General features: G+C 34.5%; 1 protein-coding gene across 5 annotated transcripts in view; it reads right to left on the bottom strand.

Moving 5' to 3' along the window:
• Window positions 1-5,600: 5,600 nt before the first annotated feature.
• Window positions 5,601-13,147, bottom strand: part of Noa36 (zinc finger protein 330 homolog Noa36) — a 47,212-nt gene continuing 39,665 nt past the window's right edge. For all 5 annotated transcript variants that reach the window (XM_076503451.1, XM_076503455.1, XM_076503453.1 and 2 more), the window contains 3 exons: window positions 9,292-9,409; window positions 8,799-8,888; window positions 5,601-5,818 (listed from right to left, as the gene is read on the bottom strand). In XM_076503451.1, coding sequence (XP_076359566.1) covers window positions 5,688-5,818; window positions 8,799-8,888; window positions 9,292-9,409 — 339 coding nt within the window. In that variant the 3' untranslated portion in view covers window positions 5,601-5,687. The remainder of the gene's footprint in view (window positions 5,819-8,798; window positions 8,889-9,291; window positions 9,410-13,147) is intronic.

The raw sequence follows: 13,147 nt of genomic DNA, 5'->3' as shown, positions 1-13,147 counted from the left end.
GTACTGCCAGACTGATGAAGAACAAATTTAAGTTCCACCAGTATAAGGGGTGATTATAGTCATACAGATGATTAGCCTGAAAGGAAAAAGGCAATCGTTCTGCCCGTGTTTTGATGGCTATGAAGATGGGGAATGAAGCAGAAGCGCTAGATGTATGAAAAAAGCTTGCGCCAAGAGTATTGGCAATTCTCTGGGTATCAGCAATTTTCTGGCCATCAGAGAACAAAACGGAGAGTGGAAGAATATTGCCGACTAACCTTTCGAAATTTGTCCCATATGACTTTGGAACTGGTGGTAGGAGAAATGTTAGAGGTGTACTTAATCCAAAATTTCTTCTGGCTTTGACATCTGACCTTCTGAGCATGTACACAGGCCTGCCGAAATGCAATGCAGTTTAAAAGTGTGGAATATCTACAAAAGGTATCCCAAGCCCATTTTTAATCTTTTCTTGTCATGTGGCAGACAAAATTTCACCAAGGACGAGAAAACTGTGGGAAACGTGTCGAGGGTTTAGGAATACACTGAGTAGTTTGTCTGGACAGTTACTGCTGCCACACAGTCATCTATCGATGGCTTACACACAATAGCAGGATCAAGTTCTGAGAGAGTGGTGAAAGAAGGACAATTAGTTTGGCCCAACTTCCATCGTGGCACGTGGGTTGAATGGCATCTACATTGGTCACTCTTTCTCAAAAATGATCACTGCCCCATGGATTACTGTCGGCTCTCCAAGAAGTGAAAAGTGAAAGGGAGCAGAGAGAAAGATCGATAAAAGACTAAGTGCATGAAAATAAGTATAAGAACCAGTATTTAAGAGAGACAGGTTGTGGTGCAAGAGTGTGTGCTCTATAGCACGACCCTTCCCATCAATACAAGCACCACCTAAAAGGGGATTATGTCCATTCAAATCCCCCAGTAGTAAAAATGGGGATAGTAACTGCTCAATGAGGACATCAAGGTCTGACTGATTATAGATCTCTTCAGGAAGCAGGTAGAGAGTACAAAGAGTGATGGTACGACCCAAGGAAATACGATGGGTGTATCAAGTGACAAACACAGGATGAGCACATGCTGATTAACCAGCAATGCCACCCACCTTGCACTCGTCCATCACATGACCTGTCGTTTCTATACATGGAAAATTGCCGAAGGGTGACTGTATCAGCAGGTTTCAAAAACGTTTTCTGCAAGGATGGTAAGAATCAATCAAATCCTTAATGTCATCTGAATTTGATCGAAACCCCGACAGTTCCACTGGATCAGAGTGGCCATTGTTATTTATGTGGAGGAGAATGTGGTGGGGAGATCTTCCGTTTGCAATTACTTTTTCTTTATTGGACGAATATCTATCAACATCCATGGATCTTGCTCAGGGTCAGGTAGGCAGGTCTCTGTTTGTGGACACAGATTCCAATGACTAAGGTCGATTTACTTTTCAGAGCTGCAGAAGAGGATGGACCCAAGGAAACATTTGAACCTGAAGAAAGTAAAATTGGGCAGTCATTGGAAGGAGTAGTAGGAACAGAGATGAAAGTAAACATGGATGCATCAACTTTTTTTAATTATGAAGGGCACAAGAGTTTTAAGATGTTTTGCAAATGACTCTGTTGGAGGCAGAGAAAGATGTCTGCACTTCCACTGTGGTAGTGGAATGAAGTGCAGCAGCATATATGCGAGATAGAATTGGGGACTAATTTCCGAGCCTCTGAATAGGTGATATTATTAAGTCTTAGTGTTGCACCTCTTTCTCCTCTACCCATTTAGGTCAAGAAATAGAGTAAGGAGGGTGTGAGCCACTACAGTTAATACAGTGTAGTTCCAGGTTGTACTTGTAAGCATCGTGGCCTTTACCACCACAACGAGCACAAACTAAAGAACCACAACATGATGCTTGTGAGTGACCAAACTGCTGACACTGGAAACATCTGAGAGGGTTAGGAATGTGAGGCCATACCTTGCAGTTTAGATAACCTGCTTTGACTGTGGCAGGTGAACGAGGCGATGTAAACATTTGTATCAAAACATTGATAGGGTCCATAATTCTGTCATTACGGGTGAAGATTTGGCGTATAGTAGTAACACCTTGGCTGGAGAAACCAACGAGGATTTCCGGCTCGGGAATGTTCTTTAAAGCCCTCTCAACTATAACTCCTCTGGAAGAATTCAAAGTCACATGGGAAGTAACTTCAATGGGTATATCCCAATGGCTTTTGATTTCAAGAAGAGTTTGGTATTCTGTGGTGAAAATATTTCCCCCAAAATTTCTCTCAAGTGCAACTTCTTTACTGACTTTGGGGAGCCAGCAAATCCCTCTAATCCCTTCTGAATGAAAAATGGAGACATCTGTCCCAAGGATTTATCAGATAAGGAATGGAGAATCAGAAATCGAGGTGTAGAATGTGGCTGTAATGTTGATTGTACAACAAAGTCGTCCATGCGTGATCATTTTCCAACGATGTTTTTTCCAATTCTTTTATTTTTATTTATTTTGTTAGAAAGAGTGGTATCCATAACAAAGAAGCAACATTTCAGTGCTCACCGACCCCACTCACCATGGAGCCCTACAAGAGGATGCACTATAGTGCCAAACAAGGATACTAGAGCAAAGCCAGGGTTTCGAGAGCACTATACCCAAACACCATCATTAGATACAATGTCCACAACACTGGTAATCAGTTGACCCTAGGGTGGCTACCCTAAGGCAGCCCATCTACAGGAATTCAAAGCCAAAGTAGTGTGTTAGGGTTGGATCCCTCAACCACCAGGAACCTCTCCTCCCCTTCAAGGTTGCCACGCATGGCAAACACGTGAGTGGATGTTCAGATCCCAGAAGAGGTAAACTAAAAGAACAGAACCATCCCTGAGAGGTCCCCTCACCACATACAGGAATCCACACCAAAGGAATCAAATTCTGAGAAAACCACTAACCCACAATGATCATACTGTAGAAAATGCTGCACATTTTGAACAGAAGTTGCCTACTTGTTATTTAATTTGCTTTTCTTCAACAATATATTGTCAATAATGTTGATTACATGGCTAAATTTTAAACCATTGTAATGCAAATAACACAAATTACATTTCCAAAAAATATACACATAAAAGGTTTATTCTGAAACAAGATTACTCCATTTTTACTATCAAGTTTATTTCATAATCTGTTTAATTCAATTACTAAAATTATAAAACTGAACTCTTTTAAAATTTATTAACTTCTTTAAAGTGATAATTAATTATCCAATTTAATGAAATTTCAAATTTGAACTTTCAAAATGATGATAATGTAAATTTAGTTAAAACTTCAATAATAAAAAGTAGAGCACTTACATTTTCCTATTCTTGATAAGCATTATTTTGAAACTACTACAAGATTATCTATGTATAATGTAAGTTTTGTAAATATTATGTACATATATACCTTTGTATATATGTACATATATAGACAAGATTATCTATGTATAATGTAAGTTTTGTAAATATTATGTACATATATACCTTTTTAGTTTCGTAAAGTCCCTTTTCATTTTTCATCACAATGACATTTCTTTTTTCTATACCATTTAAAGCTCCCCAGTCTGTGTAAGAGTTTAAGTGAAGCAAGGGTTTTACACAAAATATATATTCTAACTGCTTAATTATACAAATTATTATATTTCATTTTGATAGATATAGGGCTCAAATGTATTTATTTTATTGTATTTGAGTCATTCCCACTTCAATACTGCTTCGTTAATTTCAGAGTACACCTGCAGTTACCTGACTTCCACAAAAAATGAGAAGTTTATGGATTTTGTATGGAGAAGGAAAACTATGGTGACTTTTTCAAGTGAGTTGAAAAAGACAAAAGACAGTGATAATGTTTGAATAACACAAAATGCTTGAGTTTCTGAAAAAAAAAAGTCGGCTGACCATTACTGTGTTGTAATTATGAACTGCATTCCAAGGTCAGGTTAAATAAATTAACTCACACAGTCAACAGATGAAAGATCAAAACATGGTCAAACTGCACGAGCTGGTCGTGGCTCCTCATGACAGAAACAAATCTGCTTTCCTCAAAAACAAAATTGAATCTACCCAAAAAAAACAACAAAATTTACAAATATAAAGTACATTATCTCTGTAGCAGATCAGTCATGAAATATGCACCTAAATGTGGAAGTATCCCTGTTGAATATGACAGGATACAATGAACCTCTTCCATAACACCTCAATGCTAAATTTTGTACATAATCTTAGCCAAATTTAGTAAACTAAAAGGAAATGAAAAACCTTGTAGATATATAATACATACTACAATAGAGTAAGATATGTAATACTCGCATACTACAATACTATTCATGGGGTTGAATATTCATTTTCAAGGAAAGCAATTTCTTTGAACTCCACTACCGAATCTTCAAACTATCTCTAATTTGTTTTTTCTTTTAAGATGCCAGGTAGACCAAGGTAAAATGACATACCAGACTTACATTACAAATACTCACTAACAACAAGATTAACTTAAATGGCAATTACAGATACTTTTAATTTTTAATAGTAGTGAATTAGAAACAAATTAAATTCATACTTACTATTTATGTGGATGTACCATTGATACCTAACATATGAAATTCCATTTTTACAGGATGGTTGTTTATAAATACTCTTGATGTTTAATGCATACCATAATATTTAACAACAGAAAAATAAGTAACGTTTATTGCAATTTTCAAACAATAAACCTGTTTTTTCTTAATACAAATCAGACTTTTATAAAAGTATTGATCTATTTACATAGATGTGTGCCATCATAAGTATTAGGTCAAAATTATTTGTTCAAAGTAAAATTCAGGCACTGGGTAAATACCCACCTTGAATTAACATCTTTAAAAATATAAGGGCAGTCAAAAAAAACATTCTGATAAATATAAAATTCATATCAGTGGTTATTTCTTTACTGAGTGATCATTTCTCATGTTTTAACCTTATAAGATTTAAATGAAAAATAAGGAAAATGTCTGTACAAAGTTTACTAGAAGTGACAGAGTTCATTAACTTTTTGGTGTTGAAAATGTAGAAATGTTAATACATAAAAAGGAAGATTGTATATGCAAAAACACACACATAGAAGCAGAGAGTTTAATCTTTTATGCTATCACTGATATAAACAAGTGAAAAAACATCAAGAGGAATGCAGTATCATGCATATCGATTTGTTTTACAGATAACACAAAATGACTCATTCTACTACTTTATTTCTTATCTGAAACTTGAAACTGGTAAACCTTTGGTAATTTAAATGGTATATAATTTCTTTATTTTAGTACTCTAGAGAGGTACACATGTATGGCAGCAAAAGGCTTAACACACCATTAGGAAACTTACAGTAATAGATCTTCAGTAATAACTTCACTGCAATTCAGTCTGAGTACTAGGCCCAACATCTAACTTGTATACATTTAATTTGGTCAAAAACAAACTATGTAATCTCATATCAAATGATTTCCTGCATGAAGATCTGAAAGGTTTGGAAGTCAAATCAGTTCCATGCATGAATAAAGATTCTTCACTGGGTATTCTTTTAAATGTGTTTAAGAACAGGACACATATAATGACAAAAAAAGGCTTTAAGCATTTAATTCCTGTTTTACAAAAAACGTTATTGTATACATTAGAACATGACTTTTCTAATAGACACAGTTTCAAGTTCATTGAATAAATGCTTCATTCTTTTCCTCCTCTTCTTCTTCATCCTCCTCCTCATCAGAATCACTATCAACTTCTTCCTCATCATCATCATTATCATCATAAGAATATGAACTGCTGTTTGCAAATGGATCTAGAACCCAACATAAATTTTGTTTTCAGGTTTGCTATTACAGTATTTAAAGTATAACACAAAAAGCCTTGTGCAGAACATGTACACCACAAATAAAATATATTTTACAGAAAATAAGTTAAAAAGATGTGTGTGGTTTGCATATGCTAATAAAAAAGAAATTCAAGACCATTCTGTGATTTTCAAAGACTTAATTTACCAATTTTAACAGAATATAAATTTCACCAAAATTAAATGACTTATGTTTTATTACAATTTATAAATGACAAGGTAACAGTTGTAAAATATATTAGATGTAACGGTAACACCTGAGTATTAACAAAAGTAATTATTAAAAAAAACAACTATGAATCAAACAATTCAAATACATTCTACATGACCATGTCTTACTGATCAAAGCACAATCAAATTCTTTATCATTTACATTCCACTAATAATACTTTATATTTTCTCAACTTCAGCTTAATAACAAGTGATAAAATCTTGCATCTTTCTCTCAAGTATCATGTTCAGCTGCAGCTAAAAACTCAAGTGTGTAAATAAACAAAATAATATTTTGCACATAATTTGCTTTGAAAGAAAACCAAAAAACTCAGTTCATGTGTTCATGAGGTTAGAAAAACATATAGGCTCAAGAAGTCTTGATAGAAATGAATAAAAACCCTATAACTGTAGTCACAGTAACAAACCTGAGATCATATCATCATGCAAAAATGCTTGGGTTATAAGGTTTTTATTAATTTCTCTCAATTCATGTGTGTAGAATCATTACTTGTAAGATGGTGTGGCTGCTCCTACACTCTGTATCTCCTTGGTCACAGCTCTCAACTGAAATATGTTACAATCATACAGATTGTATATCTGGACTAATGTATAGGCCCACAAAAATGACAGGGTAATTACTACCACTCCTACCCCATAATATACCCTAAACCCACATTTCAAAGCTAGCTAATATAAATTTCACAAAAATCAAGGTGACCAATTAAAGAGGCAGAAAAGAGCAGTTAATACAGTCAAACATTAGTAAATTCCTTTTTGACCCAATAAAAATCAAAATCATTCACAAAATGAATTTGTGGCATATTTGTATGATAATTATTGGCAAAAAACAGTTAAATTAATACATAAAAAATCTAGTGCACTTTGGTAATACAATGTTCCAACATGGCTTTTTAGGTTATCTTGCTTAGCAACGAAAGTATAACTAATATTATTGAGTTGTTTAATTACTGTGTTGTTTTGTGTGATCAAGTCTTATCAGATTGTTTAAGGTAATTAAGTACCAAAGTGAATTATGAGAAATTGGAAGTACTTGAAAAGAGAACTGTTTTTAAAAGGATTGAGTGTCCAGTAATAAAAATTAAGTGTTTGTGTAGGTGTTTGAACATTACCTAAAATGATTATGTTAAGTAATAAAAGAATATACCTACCTCAACTGGGTTCATGTTTCTTACTTGGTGGTACATTTACGATGTGAGAAAAACATGTAGTTTCAAGATGTTTTGACAGAAAGTGATAAAACCCTATAGCATGAGTGCTTTGAAAAGGTATCCTTTCCAAACCACTTGGGTTATAAGGTTTTTAGCACTCTGTATCAAGATTTCATGAACATAATACTGTTGTTAGTCTATGTAGAAAAGTATAAAATAAAATGTGTAGAGATTAAAACTAGAAAAATACTTGTTGCTTTCTTAATTCAGAGTCCCCATTGATTAAAGAGATTTGAGTTTTTATTAAAAATGTTAGAGATATAACAGAAAAAAATCTCTTATTTCAGAAATATTTAAGTTTAAAACTGAACCGATATTTTTATTTTCATGATAAATTTTATGCACTTAGCTCTAAGCTAGATGATCCCACAATATGTTTTTATTTTATCTTTATTATACCAGCACTCAATACACTTAAGGTTTTGCAGCAGCATTGCAGCCCATATAATGGGCAAGTAGTAATTGAACTCTTCTATTTGGATAGATGCACCTTGGCTGTTATGACTACTCCTACTTCTAGAAATCAAACATGACATGACAAACTGTCTTTTATATAGGTTAGATACAGCAGATTTTGGACTTTTCAACAGTGTATACAACACACCAGGAAACACTTTCCAGAAATAATTTGTTCTTTGTCCAATAATGCATAGACATTTCTTCACATCCTTTTGATGAAGAATCTTATTAATGAGATACATTAAAATACAGTCTGAATTGTCCTGAAAACATCAGTCAAATATTCCAGCCTAGAATGGCCACTATATAACAAATAACCTACTCAGTGTAAGCTGACAGGTATATATATGAATATGTCATACACAGCAATTCTGTCACTCATACTATTGCATTGTTGCCATTTAGATTTGCATTTCTCTCCCTTCCTTTGTCAATAAATTTTGGACAATGACTGATGAAGAACACAGACAAATAACTTTGTTCATTGTTTTAGAAATGTTTATGCTGAAGCTAGAATTCATTGATTTTCTGAAATTTCTAGCACTGAAAAATTTATTTAAATAATTCCACAACTTTCTAGAATTTCCGAGACCTGTATAAACCCTGAACATATAACATTATTTGTGATAAGGAATTCAAAACTGAGACACATGAAAATTTGAACATCCAGAATTAAAGTATACAATTTTTCATCTTGAACACTGTAACAAAGGATAAAGATAAACCAACATAAATTGTTTACTAAATAAAAATTCAATTTTCTTATGATATAAAAAGTATTTGAAAAATAGTGTTATTCATTTATCTATCACATTCCATTAGTTGTTTTACATTTAGCACAATTGGTTTATCTGTGCTTTGGTCACAGTAAAAAAATTAAACCCAAAGATTTTAATACTATAAGCCCACAAACTTATCACTGACTCACCAAGTGTTTCATTAGTAAAGCAAAGAGAAAGAGTGAAGGTTTACCTGTATGCTATATTTAATTGTATAAAATATAAAATAAAAACAACACTATAATTTACCAGAAAAGCTGTAAGCTCCTTCAAGTTCTTCCCCATCTTCAGACACAAATCTTTCTCCACCACCTTGTCTACCATATTCATGTTTTCGTGCTTAAAATAAAGGTATCAAACATAATTTCAGATAGAGACATATGTTGAAAAAACAGTGAAAAATAGAGTATCTTGAGATTTGCTGTAAGCAACAAGTTTCTTTACAGTTTGCAAACGCTTGCAACAGTTTTGAACTAAAAAATATTTATTTTTTAATTGTAAAGTTAAAAAAGTAAGTCAATTACATATTTTTTTATAAAAATTGGCACAAATTGGAAAATTATTGACTTCTGCTAAAACAAGGTGCTTTATATTGATTTATAGTAGTTTTAAAAAACTATACAGTTGTTTATCCTTTCTCCAATAAGAATATAGATACTAAGACATCCAAGCAACTTGATGTACTTCAAAAAGTAAATCACCATTTAAAAGAAATCATTATTTCAGTAGTTGTGTTTTTTACCTGACATGCTTAATTCTTTTGTTTCTTGTGTTTCAAAGCCACATTTGGGACAAGGTATTGGCTGATTCTTTTCATATTTAAAGCCTTTTCTTCTTACATGGTCCAAGCAATAACAGACCTGCAAGAAAAAAGAAAAAGCTATTTTACTATAAAATAGTATAAAGAAATAATACAGGCTAAAAAACAAAACTTAAAAGAATATATACCAGATTTATTGTATAAATCCTACAACTGCTGAAATTCTTCAAATGTGAAATTAAAAACAAATATTTTACATGTAACTTTTATAAGCAAAACTGTTTCAAAATAGATTAGTATTTCTCAATAAATGTACACAACATTCATTTTCTATCTGATAACAATGCATCTTAACAATAACCTTGCAATGCAGTTTCCATTGCAAAAGACTCTCTCACATGTGCAACATGTTCATATCACTCCATTTCTTCCTGCTTGATTTCTATATTTGCCCTATTTTATAAGGACAAAGAGTTTCCCAGCACCCATTTCAGAACTATGATAAGAAAAATATTTTTAGGCACTACATCCATTGAATTGATTGTTGTCTTTCAATGGAATTAGCATAAATATCCATTTTATCATTCATTTGCTTGAGATTCACAATGGTTCAACAGATGTTGTGACAGCACACTGCTTACATATGACTTGGGTCACTTTACCAGATGGAAATTCTTCTTGATTTTATGGCATACTGTGACACTGAACACATGGATAGCTTATGCCACTGGTCTTTGTATTCACAAATTCTCACCTATCAAAGATACCAGGCTTAGCTTACCATGACTGGAGTAAAACTTGGGTTTGTTATCAGTCTCTTTATGGATGATAATGTTTTTCTAAGTTGATTCACATTCATTTGTTTTTCAGTGTCATTAAGTGCAAGGTCTATCTTGAAAATTTCAAACCACAATCTGAACACAGTATCATAACCTTAGAGTATCAATATTGTACATCAGAAAGCAATCTTATTTTGATGGCACCACAATATCTAAAAACGACAAATAAAGTCAAAATGTGTCTCTGACAGACGACATTACACAGCAACTTTATATTGGCTGAAGTTATTTGGATTAGTATAATGAAAATTATTTTCATATAAAGTACTCAATCCTTTGTACATGTTAATTTTTTTAGTTTAGCTATAGATTAACTGAGATTTACAAGACACTTTGAAATATGTTCAACAGGTTCTACATCCAAGGGTCTCCTGATCTACATCAATTAGACAAAGACAAAGGTAGAGTTAGCCTAATTTATCTACTATTTAAATGACAATATGTAAATTACTAAAATAACATGAGAAACAAAGTTTACTAAGTACAAAAAAAGTAAACTGTACTGAACATTTCTTACATGTTAGTGGGTAGATAGGTAACTTTTGACAATTCATGTGTGGCATGTAATTATATCAAAAACCAGAAAGCAGATACAATTTCTTTGGGCCTAATTGCATAAACTTCAGTGCCCGAATAATGAGAAAAAATATATGTTGAAAGTGTGAATAATTAGATAACATAATTTGGAATTTTTATTTAAAATAATTCTTAAGGTAGATCACAAATGTACCCTTTTTGAAATCCAGAGATAAAAATCAAATATTGTATTTCATGAAATAGGCCTTGTGCTAGACCAGGGGTTCCCAACGGGTGGGTCGCAACCCCCTGTGGGGTCGCGAAGCCTTGGCAGGGGAGTCGCGTATCCTTGTTAGAAGTAGCTTGGGATAACATTAATTTTATTTCATCAATTACATTTTCATGCTCTTACATTTTTTTTGTTTGTGCAAAGCAAAACGTGTGCTACGTTAGTTCAATGTCATTAGGTGATATTATGGGTGTATGTATGCATGCCTGTGAGTGAATGTGCCTGTGTGAATGTGTATGTGTCTGCAACTGTATGTATGTGTGTACTAGTGAGTAGCGAGTATGTGAGTGCACGCGCATGTTCGTATGCTTGTGTGTCTGTTCAGCTGTGATTAAGTGTGTGTGTTCTCGCTGTCGACACGTGAGTCACATGTCCGTTGCTGATTGGTGGATGACGAATCACGCGACTGGCTTCGCTCCCTTCCCTCCCAACACTTACCCCATCATTACTCTACCTGCACCCCCCACAAATAGTCAGTGTAAGATCTACAGTTGCCAAAGCGTTCATTATTCAACATTTTTATTTTATTTTAACAAGGAGGTAAATAAGCAGTAGAGGTGAGTGTCCATGGCTAAATGGCGCAGATACTCAGAATGCTACCTCAACATTGGCTTCACCACTGTGCTCGCCAACGATGGCATCGAGAAACCCAGTGTGTTTTGTGCCATGCTGTCCTGAGTGCATAGTCAATGAAACCATCAAAACTTAAGCGTCATCTCGAGACGAAACATTCAGAACACGGAAAGAAGGGTTTGGATTTCTTCAAACAGCATGAACGGTGTCTTAAAAGCCAAAGAATCGATAGAAATGGGTCATTTCAGCAACAGAGTGCAGCCGTAGTGGAAGCTTCATATGAGATTGCATTCGAAATTGCTAAACAAAAAAAGCCTCACATGATTGGAGAAACACTTCTTAAACCCTGCATGATGAAAGCAGTAAATCTTATTCTTGGAGAAGCCAGTGCAAAAAAGATGTAGCAAGTATCCCTGTCAAATAATACTATACAGAGGCGCGTTTCTAAAATGTCTATGGATGTGAAGGAACAGGTTTTGACTGAAATCAAGGGTTCCCCTTTGTTCTCCTTTCAGCTCAATGAGTCAACAGATGTAAGTTCATGTTCTCAGTTGCTTGTCTTCATGAGATACATTAATTCAGGTGACATCAAAGACGAATTCTTATTCTGCAGTGCACTTGAAACCACAACAAAAGCTGATGATGTCATGGAAAAAGTTTCAACTTTTATTCAAGACGAAGATCTTCAATGGGAAAACGTGTGTGGGGGTTTGTACGGATGGGGCACCGGCTATGCTGGGATCGAATTCAGGATTCCAGTCGAGAGTGAAGAAGCTAGCACCTCAAGCAAAGGGCACCCACTGCATGATCCACCGATATGCTCTCGCCAGTAAGGTTCTCCCTATCTCTCTGCAGGAAGTGCTTGAATCTGTAATCAAAATTGTAAATTATGTGAAGACTCAAGCACTCAACACTCGCCTATTCAAAGAACTATGCAAAGACATGAATGCTGACCACAAGGTCCTTCTCTTCTACACAGCAGTACGTTGGTTGTTGAAAGAAACGTTATTAATCGTGTCTTTGAAATGAAAGATGAAATAAAGCTATTCATGGAGACTCAAGAAAGGAAAGATCTTGTAGCTCACTTCGAAGATAAAGCATGGAATAAAAGGGTTGCATCCAGCCGACATTTTTGACCAGCTGAACAAGCTCAATTTGAAGCTTCAAAGAAGGGAAACACATGTTCTCCTTTTTCAAGATAGTCTTTGGGCCTTTGTTTCCAAACTGCAGAACTGGCGTCGGAAAACCAATCTTGGAAACATTGCTATGTTTGAAAAATTTTGTGGAGTGACGGATGAGTCTCAGATCCAACTGGATCAGTTCCTCAAGGATGAGATTACCGAACATCTTCAGTCTCTAGAAAAGGAAGTCGAGCGTTACTTCCCTGAGCTATCCAGGAACAGGAGGCACTGGTAAGGAACCCATTTTGTACTGAACTTGATGTATGCAGCATCCCAGATGATATCCAAGATGAATTTCTGGATCTAAGGAACGACTCTTCAGTTCGTGATCTCTTCAAGGTGAAATCCGTGACTCAGTTCTGGTGCGCTATGTATCAGTCATACTCCAAAGTCAGCATGATAGCTTTACGTGTCCTTGTTCCATTTGCTTCTACCTACTG

Source organism: Tachypleus tridentatus, chromosome 6 (genome assembly GCF_004210375.1).
Source record: "Tachypleus tridentatus isolate NWPU-2018 chromosome 6, ASM421037v1, whole genome shotgun sequence".
NCBI lineage: Eukaryota > Metazoa > Arthropoda > Merostomata > Xiphosura > Limulidae > Tachypleus > Tachypleus tridentatus.
Note: the sequence above shows the minus strand (reverse complement) of the source record. Positions and strands in the feature narration are given on the sequence as shown.